Source organism: Sceloporus undulatus, chromosome 1, assembly GCF_019175285.1.
Source record: "Sceloporus undulatus isolate JIND9_A2432 ecotype Alabama chromosome 1, SceUnd_v1.1, whole genome shotgun sequence".
Taxonomy (NCBI): Eukaryota; Metazoa; Chordata; class Lepidosauria; order Squamata; family Phrynosomatidae; genus Sceloporus; species Sceloporus undulatus.
In genome coordinates, this window is record NC_056522.1 from 75,943,657 (window position 1) to 75,970,616 (window position 26,960).

General features: G+C 42.4%; 1 protein-coding gene across 7 annotated transcripts in view; it reads left to right on the plus strand.

Annotated features, from left to right (window-relative positions):
• The window catches only part of PDE10A (phosphodiesterase 10A), a 398,987-nt gene that overhangs the window by 262,264 nt on the left and 109,763 nt on the right, over window positions 1-26,960 (plus strand). For 6 of the 7 annotated variants that reach the window (XM_042479399.1, XM_042479409.1, XM_042479371.1 and 3 more), the window contains one exon: window positions 8,458-8,586. In XM_042479399.1, the coding sequence (XP_042335333.1) occupies window positions 8,458-8,586 (129 nt within the window). Of the gene's footprint in view, window positions 1-8,457; window positions 8,587-15,029; window positions 15,114-26,960 lie in introns of those variants that run through there. The other variant, XM_042479428.1, reaches the window with a different exon arrangement.

Sequence of the window (26,960 nt, forward strand, 5' to 3'; positions counted from 1 at the left end):
CCAGAATCTTAATTTTGGTCAGTTGCATTTGATGGAAGAGCATCGGAGACACCTAAAGCATAAGAAGATAAGGAGAGGGAATAGAGAAGAATACAAATATATTGCAAATCTGTGATTCGGAGGCAGAATTTTTCTTCATGGGGTTGATACCATGAGTTATGACACTGGGTTACACCAGCCCCAGTGATGCAACTGGCCCTGAGTTTGCAAGAGTTGAGCAGATCTATCTTTCATAGAGTCACCACAGATTGATGTCAACTTGACAGTTGTGTCATGTTCCATACATTTTGAACTATTTGTTGCAGCAGATAGTACTTAAATTAGTTACAACAGAAAAAGGCTTGAGAAAGATATTACAAAAGTTCTATGTCAGTGGTTTTGAATGTTGATACTTTGAACAAAGAAGGGATTCATTTAATGGGATTAGCATCTAATCCAAATGAAGCAGTGTATATACATGCTTTGAATGCCTTCAAAAATTATGACGACAAAGGAATTTCTTACCTGTGTTTCTTGTTTTTGATACAAAGAAGGAAAGTTCACTCCCTCATTAATGGGGTTTTTTTTGCGTGGGAGGGGGGGACAGTACAGAGAGCTGCAAGGGCAATGGAGAGGTAAGGAAGTCCTGGCACTTCAGTACGAGATGGATGTTTGAATTTAAGTCCTGGGAAAGGTGTTTATTTCAATCACACTGGGATCTTATCAGTCTATAGGCCACAAGGTTTAAAAAACAATGTAAAGGCCAAACTAAGGTCACAGGCAGGTGGTTAGTATGGAGCATTCTGAAGAATAACACTGACAAATAGGCAAGAGCACAGATGAGGTGAAGGTTAGGTTTAGTATGGTCTGAATTTCTAATTCTCATGTTGGCTTTCGGGAATTTCCAGGTGGCGTCCTGTCAGGAACTTGCACACACAGAAGTTTCCCTTACATGTGTATGACCTTTTTGGGGCACTGTGGGGGTTGGTATTCTTGCCTTTCCTCTCATTGCCCGGTTCCTACTCCACCTTCAGCCTCTGAAGCCCCCCTGCATAGCCATACCCTGCTTCATGGGGAGCAGACATTACAGTATTGCAGAATTATCTTGCTATGTTCCCATAGCCAGGTGTGAAATAATGACATCAGTGTTGAGACCACCAGAGGATCCCAAAAGATCTCAGCTCTTTGACTTCTATGGGGAGTTGCTTCTACGATCCTGTCCATTACTCATAAAGAAAGAAATGGATATGCAGGGGACTTTAAAGGTTGCTGAGTAATTTGTGTAACAATGGTATATGGCTCAGCCTAGCATAGGTCCAACCTACTACACCACACAGCCATACAGGATTGCAGCTACTGTCTAGTATTGTCATAACAGTAACATTGGTTTCTGGAGTGGTGAATCTACTCAGGTCTTTAGTCCTGACTCTAGAGGAGTGATCCAAGGTGGTAAACCCCTACTCATATAGACTCAGTATCTTGTATAATTCCTATAACTTGGAGGGTATTCACCACCCCACTGGTTTGGAAGCCATCTGTTACTATCATGTGTTGATAGGTTCCTTTCAATTCTAAATAAAACATTGTAGAATCATTTTCCTTGACAAAGTGTGCTCTAGTCTGTGCAAGGGTTGTCAATGTACAAAAGTGCTGGTTGGATCTACTCATCAAACTATTTATACACATATATAAATTACACAGAATTTTTTGTGTGTGTTATCTGAATATTCCTGGCATTAAATGCTGGAGCCTGTCTTTCAGCAGAATTAGAGGGTAGTGGACACAAGCATTTGCTGTAACTTAAAAGCAGAGGACATTGGAGGTGTGCAGCTAAAATATAGCCAGTCTGTTTTGTGTGGGCCATGAGATATCCAATTGTTTGCATTTTGAACTGATAGCCCAATCTTCAGAGTGCTGTAAATGAACCCCATTTATGTAATTACAACATTAATTAGCAGTTTCACTCTTCATATAAAAATCAGCTCTTTTTCGCTGACTCTTAGTAGAAGTACCATGTCTCAGTTGTTACCATACATACTGTCTCAGCATTACAGCATTCCTTCATCCATATAATAAGCTGATACTGACCAGAACAGGAAAATTCAAAATACTGCAATTTTAGGATATGGGCATACGTTATGTTAAACTGGGGATTGGGAGCACTGTATGGCCTCTTGCCTGCAGGACCTCTGAAAAGGCCCCATTCCTCTCCTCAATGCTCCCTTCTCAGATGGGTAGGTGCAGGATAATACCTTTGTTGCTCTTCACTATCTCAAACAGAAAGCAAAGTGGCTTGTAAAGCCAATAGCTGACATGGACATAGCAATGGCCACTGCCTGGAGGAGTGGATCCACTAAGCAGTGACTCAGTCTATTCACCAGCTACTTGCTAGATGAATCCTCCAGGTGCTGACAGCCTTTCTCACTCAGTGTCAGGGAAGAATTATATGCACTGGTGACTTCTGGGCTTCTAGCTTACACACTTAATATACTGCATATCATTCTAGTTTAATCTACCAGTATAAATAGTATACTTAATAGACCTCAGTAACAAAAAATATGCTTCAAAATATGATAGCAGAAACCTTGGAATTTGGATGGTGAAGGATTAGGGAGAGATAGGGAGATACTCCTTGCCTAAAATACCTATGAAATCATATGTCAACAGGCACATACACATAAACAGACGAATTTAATTTGAACTGTATATTCTGCAGGGTTTGGGATTTTTTGGGTTACCTTGATGCTGATTTTTAAAATGACTTCACACAGCCCTATACACAATCTCTACAGACCATTTTTATGTTTCTTTTTCTTGCTAAGCCTAAGAGTTGCTGTAAATGGTTTGCTTCCATGTCTATGCACCTTCAAGTCACCTGTTGACTTATTTATATCATCCAGACTCTGGCTGCTGTGTTGAGCGGATGGATGGTCATACATATCCAGAGACTGGAAAGGGCACCCAGCAATTATTCCTTGCAAAATTGGATATTTATATATCAAAATATTATGACACATCAATAGCCAAAATATGTGATTTTCATGACTTACCTCCAAGTAATATCTAGAGCTGGTGGCTAGCTCAGAGTGTGAACAAGAAAGTCTCTGATTCACTATTATTAAATAGTACAACAGGAAAGAATTGTCTGGTATCTTCAAAACGATATTGCAGCTTTTAACTATTTTATTACAGCATGAGTGTTTACAGATTCCAATCTATTTACTTATAGTTGTTGTTGTTCAGTAGAAAATTAGCATGTTCTTTATAGACTATAGCAAGTCCTTTGAGTGCATAGATCACAAGAAGCTATGGAATGCTATTAAAGAAATGGAAGTGTCACTATATCTGATAGTCCTGATAAGGAATCTGTACTTAAGAACAGAATATAGATAAAGTAAATGGTTCCCAGATGGCAAAGGGGTCAGGCAAGGCTGCATCCTTTCACCCTTTCTCTTCACCTTGTATGCAGAAAATATCATACGAAAAGTAGCCTTGGACACAAGGAGTGAAGATAGGAGGAAGGAATATCAACAACCTAAGATATGCAGATGACACCATACCACTACAGTGGTACCTCGGGATACGAAATACCCAGGTTACGAAATTTTCGGGATACGGAAAAATCCCATTGGAAATCATTGTTCCGGGTTACGAATGTTTTTTCGGGTTACGAAGAAAATTTTTGGTGCTTTTCAGCGCTTTTTCGCACGAAACGCGGCTTTTCCCCATTAGCGCCTATGGCAATTCGGCTTACGAAGGCTTTTCGGGTTACGAAAGCGGCCGCGGAACGAATTACTTTCGTAACCCGAGGCACCACTGTAGTAGAAAACATTACACAATTGGAACAATCACTAAAGGAAGTTGGAGAAGAAAGTGCAAAGGCAGGCCTAATGTTAAAGTTAAAGAAAACAAAAATAATGACTACAGAGGATTTACATAAATTCAACCTAGATAGCGAGGAAATCAAAATAGAGAGACCCCATACCTTGGATCAAACATTGATCAGAAGGGAAGCTGCAGTCAAGAAATCAGAAGATTAGCAATGGAAAGGGCAGCTATGAAAGAACTAGACAAAACCCTAAAATATTAAGATAAATTGCTGAACACTAAAGTTAGAATTGCTCAAGCCATTGTATTTCTTATTACCATGTATGTCTGTGAGAACTGGACAGTAAAGAAATCAGTTAGGAAGAAAATTAATTCACTTGAGATGTGGTGCTGGTGAAGAGTGCTAAGAATACCATAGATTGTTATCAACAGTCTTGCTCAGGTCTTGCAAACCCAGAATCATGGCTTCCTTGATTGACCTGTAATGAGACCTTCCTCTTTTTCTGCTGCTTTCTACCTTACCAAGAATTATTGTTAATCCTTATAGGCATTGAATATTTTCTTTATGTGTGCATTTCAGGAAGGAGACTCCAATCCACAATTTATGCTATAGAATCTTTGTGGTGGCACAAGATTCTGTTGTTTTAGAGGGGATAACGTGTAACCTGTGGGATACATATGGCACCAAGGGTCCATGGGAGGGGGGGGGAAGGTTTGCTCCAAAATACCATATATGGGATGCATAGGCAATTTTGCCATATTTTTGCCCCTCTGACATATTGAGGACCTAGTAGGCTTGCTCGGTAAAATAATGGATGATGCTCCTGTACTGTACCTTTAAAAATTTATAGGAGACAGAATTGGAGCAGGTGTTACTTGTCATGGAAACAACATCTGGTGAAATCCCCTCATCTGGACAACCATTCAAGGGATAGGAGCTTTATTTCACCTGGCAACCCTAGGCCCCAGAGAGGCCTTTTTTGTAATATGAAGTAATCTTGAAGTTTAACTTCTGGTCCCTTCCTGTTGTTAAAAAAATGCTTCTTTCATCCAAAGTCTCTTGGAGAGCTAATGCAGGCTCCTTACTCTTGACAGCTGTTCACCCTGCTTTAGGCAGTATGCTCTCTCAGTCTTCCCCCATCCAATGACCCCTCTTACAGGTTTGTTTTAAAATTACTAATGTGTATGAAGTTTATAAGTGCTAAAATGATGATTATTACTAGTGCTGAACAAGTTCTTCTCACTTGTGCATTCTCAATGAGAAATGGTAGTTAAGGAGTTACTGTACTTCTGTCCCCAGCAGAACTAATTAACACTTTAGTATTCAGTATGTGCCATGTTTGTGAAAACATGTTACTTGCTCCCTCTAGGCATTTTGATGCAGTTGCTTCTGATACTCCTTTGAAAAATATTTGTATCTCATTACTCTGGTAGACAAGAAATGGATCTTTGCAATGAGAATCTTGCAAAATGGGAAAATCTTGAATATTAAAGTTTTGAGAGGATTCAGAACTGCATTTCTAAAATGCATGCTTCTGGTTTTCTACCATAGTGCTATGAAGATAAAACTTGATTTAATCTCAGTTGCTGCGATCCTGCATTATTATGCATAAACAAGTTTATGGACATCAATGGGATTTAAACAAGGGTAAGAGAGGGACTATCATGAATAGTGAAATGCAGTCATTAACTTATTTTTTTAAAATTCTGTCATGTCTGCCAAGTTACTATTATTGCTTCTGGATTGCTTGTACTCTTATAATGCTGCTACTGTGGGGTGCTGTTATGCTTACAGTCTTTATAAGTGATGATAGTCTTTAGTTTCATGCTATAAAAATGAAAAAAAAGATAAATATGCAGGCAAATTTTGCTGTTCACTGTAAGAAAGATACATTTTCTAGTGTGAGTTTGTTAGTTGATTCAAATAATGAAACAAACAGGATCACTTGATGGAGCATATTTTTATCAGTAGTTGTAGTTATGTGTAAAGCTATCACAGATTTCAGCCTTTAACACTGGAATTGAAATGTTAGGCAAGTATCCAAGCTCATATTCAAAGTCAAGAGAATGCTAATAAAAATCCAGTTTCTCACTGAAGAAAACACTGCATGACATACCCAAGATGTGGGAGTGTCATACTGTCACCTTACTTAAACCAGGCATTTTATACAAGTAGGTTGAAACACAGTAAGCATCCCAACAGTCCAGAAAGACGAGTAGAGGTCTTTGGACCCTATAGATCACCCTAATCCCCTTTTCTTCTTTCTCCTCATACTTGGGCCCACTATACAGCTATAGTGCTGTATTCTGAGAATTACTTGCCCAGGAAAACCATATGGAATTCATGGGATCATCATAAATCAACAGTCAATTTAAAGGCATATATACACACACATTCTCTTTTAACTACCATGGCCACATCCCATGGAAGCCTGGAATTTGTAGTTTAGTTTGCTTTAGGTTCTCCATAAGTTAGAAGTGACTTGAAGGCAGACAACAATGACAAGGCAATAGAAATCTCTAAATACCCTTCATTGTTGTTGTGTGCCTTAAAGTCATTTCTGACATAGTGAACCTATCATGGGGTTTTCTGGGGTAGAGTGTGTGTGACTCACTCAAAGTCACACAGTGGATTTTCATAACTGAGCAGGGAATTGAACCCTGGTTTTCAGAGTCATAGTCCAGTGTTCAAAGCACTGGCTCTTAATACCCCATCTTCAATTTCAGATTCCAGGATTCCTTTTGATGCAGCCATGGCAGTTAAAGTGGAATCATAGTGCTATAGCTCTGTAGTGTGAAAGGGCCTCCAAACTGCATCTGTGTATACAGGACAGGAACAATTGTTGAATTTTGCAAGATTTGTAATGTAAAAATTAACAGGATTGACTCTTGATGGACCATCTAATTTGAGCATTTTTCAAAATTTATGAAAGCTGTTTTTGGCCCTGGTTCCCTGGGTAGTAATACTATGAAAATGTAGCCACCTGTATAAAAGAATGTTGCAAGGACAAGTGTTTTCTGTGCCATCTGTTCTTTTCCTTAAGTTAAAATGTTACTAAATTATCAGTAACATTAAAATCCATTTAAAAACATTATCTTGTGCTGTTCAGAAAATCTGGATGTATTAGTGAAAAATGGAATTTATTTTATTGTACGTATATTTCTTTTCTTTATTTTGGGAAAAAGAATGGTATCTCTTCCACCACCATCTCAATGCTACCTTTGTATGTTTCCATGATGTGAATTTCATTTTCCTTTCACTGACCTTTTTGTTTAAGCAGGCATATAATGGTTAAACAGGGAACGTTTTTATTTGGATTTTAAATTTAAATTTTAAATTTTATTTTAAACATTTTTTACTTTGCTGTTTTTGGAAGCCACCTTGGGTCCCACTTTGAGAGAAAGCATATGTATGAAATAAATAAATGATAAATATAATGCAAATTCTATTTTAGCATACAAGTTGTAATACTACTCTTTCTCTCCCCACATCCCCACTATTCTTTATCTAACTTTTAAAATTCAACATTATGTCTCTTGTCATATTTTACTTTCCTGAATGTTAGTACTTGTTTTACTTTCCAGGATTTCATTACAAATTACATTTTAAATACATAGTCCACAATGGGCTTTGCCTATTTTGTTTTGTTTTGTTTTTCATATGGGTATCATACAGTCCAGTGAAGTCTCAGTTCATGCCTGCCACCATCATCACTGCACAATGCTGCCTAGTAATGACACGGCATTCAGCAGGAGCAGCTGAGTACTGCTTTAATTCTCTATTGCATACAGCTAGCTTTCCATATCCACAGATGTGTTATAAATGGATTCAAAATATTCAAAACAAATATAAATTTCAAAAGCAAACCTTGATTTTGCTATTTTATGTAAAGCACACCGTTTCACTATCCAATTGTATTTAATGGGATTTATGAATCTAGAGATTTTGGTATCAACAGGAGAGTCATTGAACCAAACCCCAGTGGATATGAAGGACCCACTGTACACTGTTACTTCTTCAATCTGTGTTATTAGACAAGGTGTATGGGAGTGTGAAGTGGATTGGAAAGGACATCTGGCAATTTTATATTTAGTTTTGCACTACTCCGTACTCGAGCTGTGCATCTGAAATTTCTGCAGATACACATTCTGCCAGAAAAGAGTAAAATGTCTTTTTCTCAACTCAATGCAGTGTTTCTTCACAACTTTGTTTCTAATTCAACAAAACAATTTTTAAAAGTTGGTTGTGGTAGTGGTGCAACAACCTCCCATGCCACCCCTGACTGGACCATGGATTGCCAGTGACTTTCATTCCTTCTTTGCTTGTTTACTCATTTTCAAACTCTCCAGACACTTGGCCTTCCATATGCAGTCAAATTGGTTTTCATTCATCAAAGCTCACTTTTAGTTTTCTGCTTGTGCATTTCTTTCAGAATAATCCCTGAGTGGTCTTTTATGTAACATCTTCCTTGTAGATTACCCTTTAACCTATAATCTGTCAAATTAATTTTGACAATGACTTTAGGCCAGATAATTCTTGGATTTTCCAGGAACATCAGAACCTATTCCTACTGTGGGTGGCATTACCACTTTCCATTATACCTTTCATAAAAATAGCAATACTATAAACAGTGATGTTCTCTTTTGCAGGTTTGACAGATGAAAAAGTGAAGGCCTATCTTTCTCTTCACCCCCAGGTACTGGATGAATTTGTGTCAGAAAGTGTAAGTGCTGAAACAGTGGAAAAATGGCTAAGGAGGAAGCACCACACAGATGAAGGTAAGATCGCAATAATATTTAGAAAATCTGAAGAAACTGTTCTTTCATCACCTCTAGTTACTGTTGGAATACAACTCTAGCATTCCTCACCATTGAGTATTCTGATTTGGGCTGCTAGGACTTTTAGTCATATTAAAATCCTGTCCTGATTTTGATGGCAGGAGCATACCACTGATCATAGAGCTTTTACTATTTTTAGTGTTACATGGATCACATTTATGATGTTTGTTATTAACTGCTGTCAAATTGACTTGAAATTATGGCAACCCTATGAAAGAGTCAACCTATCATCAGCTCTGCTCAGCGCTCTGCTTAGAACTCTGATCAGCTGTGCCCAGAGACTCAGGGTCATGGCTTCCTTCATGAGTCTATCCACCTGTAAAGTAGTCATTCTTTTTTCCTACTGCCTTCTACTTTACCAAGCATGATTGCATTCTCTAGGGAGTCATGTCTTCTTATGATATGTCTAAAGTACAACAGTCTCAGTTTAGACATCTTGGCTGCTAGAAAGAATTCAGGCTTAATTTTCTCTAGGATCCATTTTCTTGTCTTTTTAGCAGTCCATGGTATCTGTAGAACTCTTCTTCAGCACCACATTTCAAATGAGTTGATTTACTTTCTATCAACTTTCTTCACTCCAGCTTTCACAACCATACATAGAAATTGGGCATGCAATGGCATGGACAATCCATGCCATGTAGTATTCAGTTATATACCAGTATATTTTTTACACTTGAAGATCATATCTAGTTCCTTCATAGCTGCCCTTTCAAGTCCTAGCATCCCTCTGATTTATTGACTGCCGTCTCCATTCTGATTAATGATTGAGCCAAGATATGAAAAGCAAAGCAAAACAAAACCAAACAAAAGCCCAAAGATTGGTAGTGATCAATATATATTCCTATCACAAAAAAGGAGACACAAAAGATTGCAGTATTTACAGAACTATTGCACTAATTTCTCATGCAAACAAAGTCATCCTCAAAATTCTGCAGCAAAGACTCCAACTGTATATGGAGCCATAAATCCCAGAGGTGCAAGTTGGAAAGGAAGAGACACTAGGGATCACACTGCAAGCCTACATTGGATAATGGAGCACACCAGGGGATCCCAGAAGAAAATCTGCATGTTCTTTATTGAGTACAGCAAAGCTTTGAACTACATAGTTCCTGAAAAGCTATAGCTTATTCTTAGAGCAGTGATTCCCAAAGTGGGTGGTATGCCCTCCAGGGGGACAATGAGGGGGGAAAGGGGCAGCAGGGGGGCAGTAAGGGGAAAGGGGAGCACAGGAGCCCTGGTGGCACAGTGATTAAATGCCTGTACTGCAGTCACTCACTCAAAACCATAAGGTTGCGAGTTCAGTATTAGCCAGGGCTCAAGTTTGACTCAGGCTTGCATCCTTCCAGGGTCACTAAAATGATTACCCAGCTTGTTAGAGGCAATTAGCTTACAGTTGTAAACCACTTAGACACTGCTTGTTCAGTATGAAGCTGTATATACATAAAGCTAATTGTTTGTTTTGTTTTTGCTTCTAGGGTAACCAGGTGCAAACCTACTGAGATTGGTTATTTTGAATTTGTAGTAAAGCTGTAGACCTAGTATTAAGAAATATGCATGGGGAGGGCACTAGGATCATCACCCAAGATTAAAGGGGGGCAGTAGCTACCAAAAGTTTGGGAACCACTGTCTTAGAGAAATGGGAGTGCCACAACATCTAATCATCTTGATGCATAACCTTTACTCAGTACAAGAGGCTGCTGTTAGAACAGAATATGGAGAAAGAGAATGGTTCCCACTTGGCAAAGGGGTCAGGCAATGTTGTATACTATGCCCCTATTTATTCACCCTGTATGCAGAAAATATTATTTGCACAGGAGACTTAGAGTCAGAGACAGGAGGAGTGAAGATCGGGGAAGGAACATTAACACCCTAAGAGATGCAGATGACACAGTACTAATAGCAGAAACCAACAAGGACCTGGAACATCGAACTTGGAACAATTACTAAAAATATATTTTATTTTATTATTTTATTTATTTATATCTTGTCTTTCTCCCAAGGTGACTAACAAAATTTAAAAGTACAAATTAAAAACAATGCAAAGCATTAAAATGGAAATTAAAAGTTTAAAAAATAATTAAACAATTTTTAAAAGTTAGAAACATTACACATTAAGATTTAAAATATATTTTAAAACTTGATACAAAACTCTGTACAACCCTTGCACAGCATTTAAAGTCCAACTCTTGTCAGTTTGAGAAAGGCTGGCAGCATAAATGTGATGAAAGAAGAACAGGGATGGGGCCAACCTGGCCTCTCTAGGAAGGCAGTTCCAGAGTCTGGGTGCAGCCACTGAGAAGGTTGTATCTCTTGTTCCCACCAAATTAGCCTATGCGGGTGGTGAGACAGAAAGAAGGGCTTCTCCTGATAATCTCAGTGCTCTGTTGGGCTCATAATGAAGGTTAAAGAAAAAAAGTGCCAAGGTAGGTTTAATACTGAACATTAAGATAACAAAAAACAATGACCATGAAAGAGCTACACGAATTTATCCTAGATAATGAAAAAATCAAAATAGCTAAAGAGTTTTCATACTTTGGATCAAATATTGACCAGAACAGAAACTGCAGTCAAATCACAAGATTAGGAATGAGAAAGGCCACAATGAAAGAACTGGATAAGATATTAAATTGCAACGATATAACTCTGAACACTAAAGTGAGGATAGGCCATGCCATTGTATTCCACATCAATATGTATGGATGTGAGAGTTGGACAGTGAAGAAAGGGACCTGAGTAGGACAGTTAAGGACAGGGAATCTTGGAGATGTCTCATCCACAGGATCACCATTTTTATTTTTTATTTATTGTATTTATACCCCACTCTTCATAAGTGTGCTCAGAGTGGCTTACAAATTGCTAATTTGATAGTTTTCTACCCTCAGCTTTACAATCTAAAAAGACATCTAAAGGTGACTCACAGGCAGTTAACAACAACAATATGGAATTTTTTTTAACTATTTCAATGTCTTAATTGTCTGCTTTAAAGTTATGTAAATCATCTGTGGTCATTATTTTGTTTTCTTAATGTTCAGCTGTAAACCTGACTTTGCACTTTCTTCCTTATGATGTTCACGTGGATAAATCTATATCTGAGGTGAGGACTAATATTGGCATTTGCCACCACAAAATTCTGCTTTCTACTTATTCAGGCCATCAGTTCGGTATCCTTTTTAAAAAGCAAAACTCCTTCCTAGCTTGATAAAAGACACCCAAGACTCCATTCCTCCAGTATGTTGATAAGTCAGTATATGTGTCAATAGTAACAAGAGGCACAAGATGTGAGTATACCTTTGATGTGAGTACATTTTTGTCTGTGACTTGTCTGTGTTAAAATATTTTTTTCAGAAGGAGGAAGGAGACAGGCAAGGTCAGACATAGATATCTGAGCTATGGATTAATCACCAGCTAACTGGCTGGGAAACTGAAAAAGCCAGATGAAACAGAATAAGCATGACATGCAAACTGATCAGTGTTGAGATTGGCCTTGATGGCCTTTCTGTTCCCGGATTGATTTTTATCTTTTTAATACGCTTGTTAATGAATTAAATAAACCCTTAATACTTAGCATAGGATACATATAAATCTGACTTTTGATATGTTTAAGTTTGCAGTTTGCTTGCCTGTTATATTGAAGATGTCAGAAGCATCCAGTTTTTGCTGTAGACCTTGAGAAGTAGGAAGGTGATTAATTTTGGGATGTTACATTTTCTTGGTTGATGGACAGGGTTTCCAGCCATAATGAGAGCAGATGAGAGATTTCCCTTTATTCCTAGGCCAGGACTATTTGCCTTCCTCTTCTTGGGTTTGGGGAGGTGGGTTTCATAACCAGCTGGTTTCAACCAGAGAGATGTTTGGGAGTCAGGAGACACTGTGGTTCCATTCTGGGCAGGAGAAGGAGGAGGGACAGGGATGGAATTAGAGTCCCAGCTTTGTAGGGCTCCGTCTTTGCGGTTTCCTGCCTCTGACAGAAGGTGTCAACCCGACTTTATTGTTTGCCCCCAGCAGTGCAAATCTCTGGGAAGCACTGCAAAATGACTCTATAAGTATGAATTTTATATATATAATGTATATACCAGGCAGGAGGTTTCTAACATGGCTCATATCCAAGCTGTTGCAACACATGAATTTTTCTTACATTGAATTTTGCTTCAAAAGAAATGTATTTCTTATGACAGAAGGAAGGGTACCATTTGAGCAAGGACAGGTGCTATGATTGTTTGTTCCTCCATCCCAAAGCATGAGAAAAAGAGTGTTGCTAAGAAAACAACATTCCTAAGAGGAGACAACCTTCCTCTATCCATGTAGCTTCTTGGGCTAGATATTTGCTCCTCCTGTATTAGGATGGGAAAGAAACTGGTGTCAAAGCATCTTACCATCTTCAGTTTGGAAGCAATGTGTGGGGTTTCTTGGCCATACCACATAGAGGTCAGTGCCTCATAGCAGGTGGATGCCAATTTGAAAGATTCAGAAACAAAGAAGGGTTGTCCTCCTCTGTTATGGTTTTCATAACTTTTTGTCCTTAGCTTATCTCACATCACTTTCACAATCATAAAATGGTATCCAACAGCATCTGGGGGCCATGGGTACCAAGAGATCAGTAAAAGAATTGTAGTTACAAAAAATTTCTGCAGCATTTCCTGTTTTACCACCTTTTGCAACCACAGGAATATTACAAGCAACATGGTTGTTCCTGTCTTGCTTTTCTACTCAGTACCTCAGAGATACAGGGCAGCATATGAGAAAAGGATGAATGCTCTCAGTCTCTCTTTTCTTCAGATTCCTTCTTCCCCATATGAAGTACATATTTAGAATGTGGAAAGAACCAAACTCCAGAGTATTAAAAAGACAGAAATAGCACTTCTGATGAGAAGTTTCAGATTTGGAGGAGGGGACCACCTGCCTCCTAGGAGAGTGTAAGGAACAGCAGCATCTAGTGGTGATATTTAGGGTGTCCCTTGCAGTTAATTTTTTCTGAAATTTTCATTCTGAGTAGTTTTCCATCTAGAATTAAAAACTTCCCTTTCTCCCTCAGAAGAAGCTGGTCTTTTTCCTTTGGTAGAAGCTTCATAGTATCTGTAATGTGTCACTGCAGTGCCTGACGGATAGGAATGGCAGTATCTGCTACCTTCTTGTTTAACCAGGTGTACCCTTCCCCTTATCGGAACCAGGGCTGGAGTATTTTAAAAAAGCAAATGATTGCGCTGAGGTGCAGCAGTTCAGGTAAGATCAAAGTAAGTTCTTCCTATCTTGAGCAAGCAGCTCCTCCTTTTCTCATGTCAGGCATAGAGCGATATCATGAAAGTGCCTGAATTGTTGCTCTGCAGCCTAGCTTTTGATACAGGAGCCAAATACAGAGGCATAGCCTTCTTGTTTAACCAGGTATTTTAAAATAACCTCTGCAGCTGTGTAGGAAGGGGAGTTCTGGGGGACTGGGACTCCTTTTGCCCCCATCTCATTTGCCACTATGCTCCCAAACAAATTGGCAAAAGGAGGGGCCAGAGGCTGCTCCCACCCTGATTGCTCTGGAACCACGATGATTAGATGCCTTGGCAATCCCAAATCCAGCCACTTCTGTGATCCCAGAGCAGCTTTTTGTCACTTCTTTTTTCTGACAGCTTCGGGCTGAGTTAGCCTGCTTCAGAGCAGCTTCCAGCAGTTTGAATATTTCAGTCATGTAAATGCCACACCCTGCGCCTGCTTCAGAGCAGCTTCCAGTATTCGAGTCATGTAAATGCCACACCCTGCTTAACATTTCAGAGATTATTCACCTGTCTCAATGAAACAGACCCTTTTCTCAGGGCTGCTTTGTCTCTGTGGAGCTCTGTGTTTTGTTTTGTTTTTTTTGTCATTAAACAAAGTCTTGAAATGAAAAAGCCTTATAAGATCCCTTGTTAGGATCTGTACTTGAGATTGTTGAGCTAGTCATACTGAGAAAATGTGTACTACATAGAATAGCATGAAGAAGCACCAGGCAAAGAAGTGCAAGAGGTCTGCTCTTTCCCCAGAAGGTTTTGAAGGTCCCTTCATAGCCTCCTAACTGTCAAATATTTTAAATGCCCTTTATATATTATAGTAACAGTCTATATGAGAGCTCAGATATTTCATTTGGCCCAAAGAGCTGCAGCCAAATTGTTAGCTGGGCTGGCTATAGGGAGCACAAAACTCCCTTGTTGTAACATCTCAATTGGCTGCTGGTCTGTTTCTGAGCATAATTCAAAATGCTGGTTTTGACTTCTAACGCCCTATATAACTTGGGTCCAGGTTATTTGAGGGACCATATCTTCATTTATGAGGCCATTAAGAATTCTAAGAACATTTGGAGATGCCCTTCTCTCTGTCTCTCCACCTTCTCATGTTTGTTTGGTGGGGAAAAGAAGAGGGTCTTCTTGGCAGCTGCACCCAGACTTCAGAATTCCCTCTCTAGAGAGACCAAGTTGAGCCCGTCCCTGCTCTTCTTTTGGCAGAAGGTAAAAACATTTTCATGCCATCAGGCTTATTCAAACTGTTGAGAGTTGGGCTGTGTGACTAAGATTTTAAGGTTGTATGTTGATGTTGTTGTTGTTAACTGCCCTCGAGTGGACCTAGACTCATGGCGATCCTGTGGATGAGACTTCTCCAAGACCTCCTGTTTTCTACTACTCCACTCAGGTCCTGCAGGCTCAGGCCCATGAAAAGAGAAAGAAATATATATTCTTATCATTTTCCTAGTGTTCATATTTGTCCTGACAACACTTAAATGTTTTCTTAGTGTAATATTTTTAGCCCCTGGAGTACAATAAATAAAATACATCTCTAGTACAAATGGACATATGTTGTAGTTACAGCAGGGTTCCTTTGGAGAGAATTAAATAGTTCCCTTGACGTAAATCTGTTCCATGTCAGATTATTGCTCTCTCCCATGTGGTAACCTATCATTTCTACTACTAATGATCCCCTTACCCCTATTGACGTTAGCAGACCATTCCCAAGGGGTATTTTCTTTTGTTTCCCTTGTCAGCTGGTCTGAAAAGAGAACTGTTCCGTCTTGACTTCTCAGCAGATGTTAAGGCTTGCTCTGCAAAGTTTAGCAAAGTCTGTTTGTTTTTAACATACTTAGAAACACAGAAACAAGAAAGTGAGCCAGGAAGACAGTGCATTATATACTAGGGCAAATTAAAATTAAAAGTACAGAATTCATAGGGATTTACCTCCATTGCTTTTTCTTGTTTAGAGGAATTGTTTTTCAGGGATATTGTTTTTATTTTGTTTGTTTTGTATAAAAGAAATCTTGATGTATATTGGAGAAGACATCCACAAACACCCCCTGAGATGCATATATTAATGAAGGATAAATGCAAAGAAAAAGCAGCAATTCACATTTAATGTCAACTAATTCCATGATTTTTAAAAACATGTATAGAAAATGTTTTCTTTGTTCTTATGCCATTGAGCCAAATATATACCATCTGACTGACATGTGAAATAGTAGTTCTCAGTATCTTCAAAATTCCATCATATTATCCCAGGTCATCAGGCCATGAAAAATCATAATGCCACCCATATATTCCACTCAGCATAGAACCTGTGTGTGTGTGCATGCGCGCATGCATGTATGTGTTTATTTGTCAATCTCTCTCTCTTACTCTGTCTCTATCTATTGGTCTATCTATCTATTGTGGTAAGTAATTTTGCAAGTAGGAATCAGTAGGCAAGGTCTGTGGAAGTATTGCTAGAGGTAGATATCAAAGACATAGTCATGTTGGTATGGATTAGTATGCCATTAGTAAGCTTTTGTAGACTTAGGGGTGAAACAGACTACCCTAAAAGGTGGCTTCAAGCCGCCCCTGATAAAGCTGGATTGGGGCTGTGGCAACTGCATGCAGAGTCACAGGTATAAACACAGCACTGTCAAAGCACCTGTAAGCCAGCCCCTGTACAAATGACTGGGCAGCTTGAAGATGGTTTCCAAGCATGTTGGGGGGCATGTGGCATCTGCATGTCATGCTCCCAACCCAGCAGGAAGCTGGCTTTTAATGGCGGTCTGTTCTGGCCCTTAATTACCTCCTCACATGCATAGAGTGAAGGCCCGATGAACAGACCTTCATAAGCAGGCTGTAAGTATGACTAGCAGTAGGAATTCAAAACATGGGGGTATGGTGATGAGGTGTTCAGTTTTAGCTATGGCCATTGTGGGACAAAAGCAGGAGGAAGGATGTTGCCTAAAGCCAAGGTGAGTAGATAATCATATGAGTGGTGGTGGGAGTTATCGGAATGTAGTGTGATGCTGGCTGGGAACTAGAAAGGAGATATGGCGAACTAGCTAAGAGTGTCCTCATGAGTCTGGGGTGTTAACTGGGCTCATGAGGCTCAATGTGTGTAATATGCTAGGATACCATTGTCTCTGTTCAGCCCACAGTGGAAAGGAGAAGCCAGGCATAGTCAGACACACATTCTAGACTTAAGGAAAGCTGATTTCAGTAAACTTAGGGAAATACTGGGCATGATCCCATGGTTAGGAATACCAAAAGAGAAGGGAGATCAGGACAGATGGGTGTTTCTCAAAAGAGAGATACTGAAGGCACAATTTCAAACAGTTCTAATCAGGAGGAAAAATGGGAAGTGTCTCAAGAAACTAGGATAGATGACTAAAGAACTTTCAACTGAGCTAAGTTTTAAAGGGGACATGAATAATAAATGGAAAAAATTGGAAATAATCAAAGAGTAATTCAAACAAATTGGCAACATGTGTAGGGATAAAGTCAGAAAAGCAAAAGTGCAGAATGAACTCAGGCTTGCTAGAGAGGTTAAAAACAATAAAAAGAGCTTTTTTATATATGTCCGTAGTAAAAGGAACAAGAGGGAAATGGTATGCCACTGCACAGAGAAATGGCAAAATGCTAACAGGCATCAGAGAAAAGGCAGAATTACTCAACACCTTCTATGCCTCAGTCTTCTCACAAAAAGAAAAGGATGCTCAACCTGAGGAAAATGAAGCAAAAGATACAATAGGGGAAATGCACTACAAAATAAGTAAAGAGGTTGTACAGCAATACCTGGTTAATCTAAATGAATTTAAGTCTCTAGGGCCGGATGAACTACATCCAAGAATATTAAAAGGACTGGCAAATGTAATTTCAGAGCCATTGGCAATAATCTTTGAGAACTCCTGGAGAACAGGAGAAGCCCAACAGACTGGAGGAGGGCAAACATTGTCCTCATCTTCAAAAAGGAGAAAAAAGAGGATCTCAACAATTATCATCCAGTTAGTCTGACATAAATACCAAGAAAAATTCTAGAGCAGATCCTTAAACAGAGAGTCTGTGAACATTTAGAAGGTAATACCTTAATCACAAACATTCAACATGGGTTTCAGAGAAACAAGTCATGCCATACTAATCAGATTCCCCCCCCTTTTTTTTTTATAAAATTACCAGCTTGATAGATGAAGGGAATGCTGTGGATATCACGCATCTTGATTTCAGTAAGGCCTTTGACAAGGCCCCCTATGATATTCTTGTGAACAAGCTAGTAAAATGTGGACTAGACAATGCAACTGTTAAATGGATTTGTAATTGGTTGACGGTCCAAACCCAAGGGATGCTCAGCAATGGCTCCTCTTCATCCTGGAAAGAAGTGACTTGTGAGATGCTAAAGGATTCTGTACTGGCCCCTGTGCTGTTCAATATCTTCATCAGGAACGTAGATGAATGAACAGGGGGCATACTTATCAAATTTGTAGATGACACCAAATTGGGAGGAGTAGCTAATATCTCAGAGGACAGGATCAACATTCACAATGACCTTAATAGATTAGAAAGCTGGGCCAAAGCTAACAAAATTAAATTCAACATGGAGAAATGTAAGGTACTGCACTTAGGGCAAAAAATGAAATGCATAGATATAAGATGGGCGACCTGTCTGGTTTAACGAGACTACATGTGAAAGAGATCTAGAAGCCCTAGTAGATCACAAGTTGAACATGAATCAGCAGTGTAATGCAGCAGCTGGATTTTAATGATTATAAGCTGTATCAATAGAAGTATCAGCTTCGGCTGATATGCCAACTACGTCCCTGTCTGAACTGAAAGGACCTTGAAAATCAGTGTTGCCAATTTCGCGACTTTCACGTGAAAACAGGGACTTTTCAGAGCTTTCCGTGTGATTTTCGTGCCTTGCTCTATTTCAGTGCCTTTTCCGCGACTTTGGCCCTTTCAGCTGCAGCCTGCTGCAGAGCAACCAAAACCCTTTGGAGTGTAACAGTTTTCAGCCAAGAGGGCTGGAGAAAAAACTCTCTCTCTCTCTCTCTCTCTCTCTCTCTCTCTCTCTCTCTCTGACTCCCTCTGAGAGTCAGGACAGAGCAAGAGCAAACAGTTTTCAGCCAATCAGAGAGAGGACATTGATTGCCCCCCCCCCCCCACTCAGGCATTCAGGCTCCAGGGGAAAGCAAAGTGGCTGCTGTGTGATCATGTGAATGTGATGTCCCTGAGAGTGTGTGTGTGTTAGTGATTAAATATGCCTCTGAGCATGGGCAGAGCACCTGGTCAGTTGGCACCCCTGCTGCCCTCTCTTCCAAGAATTTTGTTTTGTGCATCTCTTTTTCGTTCTCTTTTCCACTGCCATCCATACTGCAGAAATAATCCAGTTTGGCACTGCTTCTAACTGCAAGGCTCCCTGGATGATGGGATTCTGGGCACAACAAACCACCAAGCCCAGAATTTCATGCATGGAGCCCTGGCTGCTGGTAAAAGCAGTGTCTCAACATGTCACAACAAACTACAATTCCCAGGATTCCCTGGTTTGACAAGGGAATTGCTTCCAGATCACAGCTCCAGAGAATGAGTCTACAGGATATCAGTGTTGCCAGTTTAAGTCCACTTCTTCAGCTGCATTTGGATTTAATAATGATAATAATAATAATAATGGATGATGATAGAGAGATCTTGTAGCACCTTCTTAAGCGTACTTCCTCAGATGCATGGGAATTGTAGTTCATTGTGGCACCAGAGCCCTTTCTCACAAAACTACAATTCCCAGGGTTCCCTAGCACTGAGCCAGGGCAGTTAAAGCAGTCTCAAACTGGATTATTTCTGCAGTATGGATTGGACCTTGAGCATTTTCAATAACGAAGGTCCAAAACACTGCAGAAATAATCCAGTTTGTGACCGCTTTAACTCTCCTGGCTCAGTGCTAGGGAATCCTGGGAATTGTGGTTTGTTGTGGCACCAGAGCTCTTTTTGATAAAGAAGGCTCAATGTCTCACAAAACTACACTTCCCAGGGTTTCCTAGCACTGAGCCAGGGCAGTTAAAGAAGTCTCAAACTGGATTATTTCTGCAGTGTGTCTTGGACCCAACTCAGGCTGCATCTTCACTCCAGACTCCAGAGACAATCCAGTTTCATACCGTTTTTACTGCCATGGCCCAGTGCTATGAAATCCTGGGAATTGTAGTTTGTTGTCACACCAGAGTTTGCTGAGAAAGAAGGTTAAATGTCTCCGAAAACTAGAATTCCCAGGATTCCCTAGCACTGAGCCAAGGCAATTAAAAGGGTGTCAAACTGGATTTATTTCTGCAGTGCGGTTGCATCCGAACACATTTCTATTTGGCACGAAGCTTCCTGAACCCCCTTCATGTCAAAATAAATATCTTTAAAGGACTGAAACATTCTTTGTTTGGTTCAATGGTGATTTTGAGGGTTGAAATAAGTTACAATTATTTTTATTCAATTATGTTTACGTTTATTTGCAAAACATCCGTCATTTTAACATTATGGGAATTTTCTGGGAATTGTGACTGAATATTCTGTGTGATCTGGGTGGATTCAGCGGGTTTTGGACAAGCATTTCCGGGAATTATCTTCGAGGCTTGTTGGCAACACTGTTGAAAATGTAGTACATGCACTGGTAACCTCTCGTTTGGATTTCTGCAACACGCTCTACATGGGGCTACCTTTGTATCAGGTTCGGAAACTTCAATTGATTCAAAATGCAGCAGCCAGGTTAATTACGGGGACAGTGAGGTCCGACCATATAACACCTGTTTTAAAATCTCTTCACTGGCTGCCAATTCGTTTCCGGTCTCAGTACAAAGTGTTGGTTATCACCTTTAAAGCCCTAAATGGCTTGGGCCGGGTTACTTGAGGGAACGCCCCTCCCTGCATAATCCACCCCGCACTCTCAGGACATCAGGAAAACTGCTACTCAATCACCCTAAGGTGAGATTGACGACTACCCAACAAAGGGCTTTTACCAGGGGTAGGCAACCTGCGGCCCGCGGGCCGGATGCGGCCCAGCGAGGCCTTGGGACCGGCCCCAGCCCGGTCCTGCCGCCGATTGTTGCCAGGGCCTTTGGCGTCTCGTGCGCAGGGGCAAGGAGGGCAATTGTCTAAAGAAGCCTCTGAAACATGCATTTATATTAACATTTTTTTAAAAATCAGCAAATTTTTTTGCGTGTCCTCCATTTTTCATTTAAAAAGTGCCCTCCATTTGAAAATTTTGTCCTACATTTGTCCTGGTTTATGTATTTATTTAATTTTTAAACAATTATTTAATTATTTATTTTTTGACTTCGGCCCCCCAGTTGTCTGAGGGACAGCAACCCGGCCCCCGGCTCAAAAGGCTTGCCTACCCCTGTCTTTTACGGTAGTAACGCCTTCTCTTTGGAATGCCTTACCTGAAGAGATCCGCCTTAGTGGAACGGTAGAAGCCTTCAAAAAGGCATTAAAAACCCATCTCTTCCTACAAGCCCATCCTCCCAATTCCTTGTAATAATGTCTTCCCACATTGACCTTGATGTATTGACATTTAGGATTTTAATAATGTTAAATTGTATGTTTTTAGCTAATTGTTTTTGGAATTAATTCGTATTAATGTGCATTTTCAATATGTCATTCGTGGTATTGTTTTTACTGATATGTTGTACACCGCTTTGATCCAGGGAAGGACAGGTTACTCACCTGTAACAGTATTTCTTCGAGTGGTCGGTGGTCATCTGCGAATACATGGGTTTCACTGCGCCTGCGCAGTGCTGTTCGGAAACTTCTGGAATCACTGGGCAAAGTACACTTTGCAACATATAGAAACTTTTTGGCGGTAACCCCGCCCCCCTCCTATAAAGCCCCGGTTCCCGCTCTTTTCCCCAGTTCCAAATTTTTTCCGCCAAGTAGGCGATGTAAAACAGAGCCAAAGTGAGCAGGACACCGAGGGGAGGATGGGCGGGATTTGTATGTATTCGCAGATGACCACTCGAAGAAATACTGTTACAGGTGAGTAACCTGTATTTCTTCTTTGTGATCTCTGCGAATCATACAAATGGGTTTAGACTGACAAGCTTAGGTAAATGGAGGAGGGAGTGTCCTGAAACCAAAGCTATGGTAAACCAAAGGCAAATTTATTATAACAATAAAACACCTTGAACCATAAAGGAGGCATTGACAGGGGAAGCGTGTCCCTGTTGGTGCTCTTGGACATCTCAGCGGCTTTCGATACCATAGACCATGGTATCCTTCTGGGGCGCCTGGCAGAGGTGGGAATCGGGGGCACTGCGCTCCAGTGGTTCCGGTCCTACCTCTCTGGGAGGTCCCAGATGGTGCAGCTGGGAGACGTGTGCTCCGATGAGCGGGCCCTTAAAACTGGGGTCCCTCAAGGAGCCATTCTGTCTCCCATGCTATTTAACATTTACATGAAACCGCTGGGAGAGATCATCCGGAGACATGGGGCGCGGGGTTATCAGTACGCTGATGACACCCAAATCATTTTCTCTATGTCTCCGACTGATGCAGTGACTGGGGATGGGGTCTCTTCTCTCGTGGCCTGCCTAGAGTCAGTAATGGGCTGGATGAGGGAAAACCGACTCAAGTTGAATCCAGAGAAAACGGAGGTACTAGTGATAGGTTCCCCTGGTCCAGGAATGGCGGTGGTTCCACCTGTCCTGAACGGGGTCACGCTCCCCGTGAAGGACTCCGTGCGCAGTCTGGGGGTGCTTCTTGACTCATCGCTTCACCTGACTGCTCAGGTGAATGCGACGGTCAAGAGCACCTGTTATCAGCTTCGGCTTATTCGCCAGCTGCGCCCATACCTGGCCCAGAGGGACCTAGAAACTGTTGTACATGCTCTGGTAACCTCGAGACTGGATTTCTGCAATGTACTCTACATGGGGCAACCCTTATACCAAACTCGGAAGCTGCAAATGGTGCAGAACATGGCAGCCCGGCTGGTCACTGGTGTTTCCAGGACCAGCCACATAACACCGGTATTGAAAGATCTCCATTGGCTGCCCATCCACTTCCGGGCTCAATATAAGGCGTTGGTGATTACCTATAAAGCCCTAAATGGCTTGGGTCCAGGATACCTAAAGGACCGCCTCTCCCCGTACATTCCGCCTCGCACCCTCAGAACGTCTGGGCAGCAATTACTGAAGGTGCCTGGGGCTAGATTATCCTCCACCACACGGAGGACATTTTCCACTGCTGCCCCAGCCCTTTGGAATATGCTGCCCACTGAGCTCCGCTCGACTACCACCCTGGCCCAATTCAGGAAGGACCTGAAAACCTTCCTGTTCCAACAGGCATTCCCCGACTAAAATCCTGTGGGCCTCCCTCCTCTTTCGTGGCCAAGAGGTTGGGCTAATGGGGCATTTTAGCCTGTTTTTTTATTGTATTTAGTTGATTGATGTGCATTGTATTCTGTTTTAACTATCTGTTGTAAGCCGCCCTGATCTTGGGAAGGAGCGGGGTACAAATAAAAACTTTATTATTTATTATTAGTCTTGTTTGTTTACAAACACCTCAAAGCACACAAGCATTGCAGAACCTGAGGAGGGAATATAAGGTCATGCAAGACCAAACCCCATTGGAATAATGCAAACCAATCAGGACACCAGTAACATTGCAGAGCCTAAGAGGGAAACGTAGGGTCACGCAAGACCAATCCTACTGAAACAGAAAAACATTATTAAGTCAATGGAAACACAAGCAATGTGTACAACACATGACACAGTCAACACCAGTAATGCAGTCAGTGCAATCCAAAAACCAACACAGCCCTCCCAAAAGCTGCGTCCCTTATGGCCCTAGTGTCCAGCCTATAGTGTTTTATAAAAGTCAATGGCTGGGAACAGACAGCAGCCTTGCAAACATCCACTAAAGGGATCCCAGCCAGGAAGGCAGAGGATGCTGCGATCGCCCTGGTCGCATGTGAGCGCACCCTGCCCGGCGTCGGTCTGCCCAACAATTCATAACAGAGATAGATGGTGTTTGCCACCCATTTCGAGAGTCTTTGGGACGACACCGGCAGACCTTTCCTTGGTTCCAAATAGCACTGAAAAAGTCTTTTGGAACGGCTGGAACCCATCGTCCTGTCCAAGTAGAAAGCCAAAGCTCTCCGAACGTCCAGCATGTGTAAGCTGCACTCATCTGGAGTGGACGGGTTCGAAGCCAAAGTTGGTAACACAATGTCCTGGCACATGTGGAAGAAGGAAACCATCTTAGGGAGGAAGGTGATATCAGTGCGGAGTACCACCTTGTCCTTGTGGAACCGGAGTAAGGGCTCATCCCTCCGCAAGGCACAAAGTTCCCCTGCCCGGCAGGCAGAAGTGATGGCCACAAGGAAGGCGGTCTTCCAAGTCAATAGTCTTAGGTCAGTTGTGGCCAAGGGTTCAAAGGGCTTGGATTGGAGAGCAGACAGAACAACCTCCAAGCTCCAAGCCGGGGCAGGGACCGAAACCTGGGGGTGGAGGTTATTGCAAACTTTTAAAAAGTTTTTCACAAGAGGGTTCCTGAAAAAGGAAGGCAAACCATCATACTGAAAGTGTGAACAAATAGCAGACAGATAACATTTGATGGATGTGAGGCACAGCCCCGCATCCACCAACGACATCAAAAATTCCAGCACCACCGGTACCGTAATGCGGTGCGGAGACAGATCCCTTTCACCAAGGAAGTGAAGGAACCTTCTCCACTTGGAGGCATAGGACCTCTGGGTTGCAGGCTTGTGCGCAGCACGGATCACCCTCTGTACCGACGGTGGAAGCGATGTCAGCGTCAGAGCCTCCATGCCACCATCGGCAACGAGTTGGTGTCGGAGTGTCGGACTCTCCCGTCTTGGAGGGTCAGAAGGTCCGGCCGCAGTTCCAGTTGGAGGAAGTCGTTGGATCGGCGAAGCAGCAGCGGAAACCACGGCTGCCTCAGCCACCACAGCGTGATGAGGATTGCATCGACGCAGTCCCTCAACATCTTGGAGACCACTCTGGTCAGCAGTGGGAATGGGGGGAAAGCGTAGATCGTCTCCCCAGACCAATTGAAGGTGAATGCATCTCCGAGGGATCTCTCATGTTGCATTCGGGAACAGAACTGGGGGCAATGGCTGTTAAAGACTGACGCAAACAGGTCGATCTGGGGGGTTCCCCACCGACAAAACAGGTCGCACACCATCTCTGGATGAAGCCTCCATTCGTGGCAGGTTGAGGAAGCCCTGCTGAGTTGATCTGCTAGAGTGGTCTCGTCGCCTGGCAGGTGAATCGCCTGGAGAAGGATGTGTCTGTGGATTCACCAGTCCCAGATCCTCAGCGTAATGTCCAAGAGAGTTCTGGACTTGGTGCCTCCTTGCTTGTTGACATAGTACATTACGGTTGTGTTGTCCGTTCTGAGTAAGACCACCTTGCTGGTGACGCTGGATTCGAAAGCTTTTAGTGACTTCTCCACAGCCAACATTTCCAGTGCATTGATGTGGAGAGTAGACTCCTGTTGAGACCATCTTTCTCTCACACACAAGTCCAGGAGATGAGCGCCCCAGCCCTCCATCGACGCATCCGTCGTCAGGGTCATTTGAGGCTAAGGCTGGACGAAGGGCATACCGAGGCAAACGTTTCGGGCATCTAGCCACCACATGAGGGAAGTGGTCACGGGCCTTGGTACGGAGAGCCATCTGTTTGGGGAGTCCCTCAAGGGGTCGAAGATGGAAAGGAACCAAGACTGGAGCAGCCTGAGATGCAACCGTGTCCACGGAGTCACGAACGTAGTGGACGCCATGTGTCCCAAGGCAACCTGAATGTCTCTGGCCTTGATCCTCCTGTGAGAGCGAACAGCGTTCACCGCAGTCGACAAGGCCAGGAAGCGGTCCTGAGGTAGATAGGCAGTAGACTCTTCGGAGTTGAGGATGGAGCCGATGAAATGGACCTGCTTGGACGGGACCAAGTGAGATTTTTCGAGGTTGACCACCAGTCCCAAATTTGACAGGAGGCGCAGGGTGAATTGTATTGCGTCTTGGAGCTCCTCTCGCGATGGGGCTGTCAGCAACCAATCGTCCAGGTATGGAAAGACGTTGAAGCCCATCCGATGCAGATAGGCCACCACTGGGGCCATGCATTTCGTAAAGACTTGTGGAGCCGTGGCCAAGCCGAATGGGAGGACATTGTAGTGGTATGCAACGGAGCCGATGGCGAAGGCGAGGAATCTCCGGTGGGATTCTCTTATCCCCACATGGAAATAAGTGTCCTTTAGGTCCACCGTTGCAAACCAAAGGTCCTGGTGAAGCAAGGGCAAAATGGAAGCCAATGTTACCATGCGGAAGCATCTGTACTGCAAAAAGGAATTAAGCTCCCTTAGATCCAGGATGGGCCTAATTCCTCCATCTGGTTTCGGTACCGTAAAGTACCTGGAGAAAAAGGCCCTGGGCCATAACTCAGGACGCAAGGGTGAGATGGCTCCTTTTTGAAGGAGAGAGCGCACTTTGTCGAGAAGGGTGCCTGAGGGGGCATTAGAAATGAAAGCTCCGGTGGGCGGGAGCTCCTCGAACTTGAGGGTATAACCCCTACGGACGATGTTTAAGACCCAGGAGTCAGAAGAAATGGAGGCCCATACGGTGACAAAGGGCCTAAGGATGTCCAAAAAGAACAAAGCAGAAGGGGCGAAGTGAGCTGGGGATCTTCATGCCCTCTTCTTGCCCTGGTCAGGATCTTGCTGGCGGTTATTACGGTACCGGGACTGGTTCCGGCGACCAGAGGAAGAGGAAGACTGAGACGGGTACCTCTGGCGCTGGGAGCCCTGCTGGTGAAATTGGCGTTCCTGGTAAGGGGACCTTTGGAACTGACCTTGATGATGCTGCCAGGGACGGAGTCGCTTGCGGAAGGAAGAAGGCCCTTGCGCAGACATACCATGCTTTCTTGCCACCGCCTTCATTCTGAATTTTTTATTCAGCTTCTCATCAGTGTCAGCATGGAACAACCCCGAGTCATCGATGGGCATGTCCTCGATGGTGGCTCGGACGCGCGGGTTGAGGTCCGATCCTCGGAGCCAAGCGTGTCTCCTCAGCGCGATGGACGCCGCCATAGCCCTGCCCGA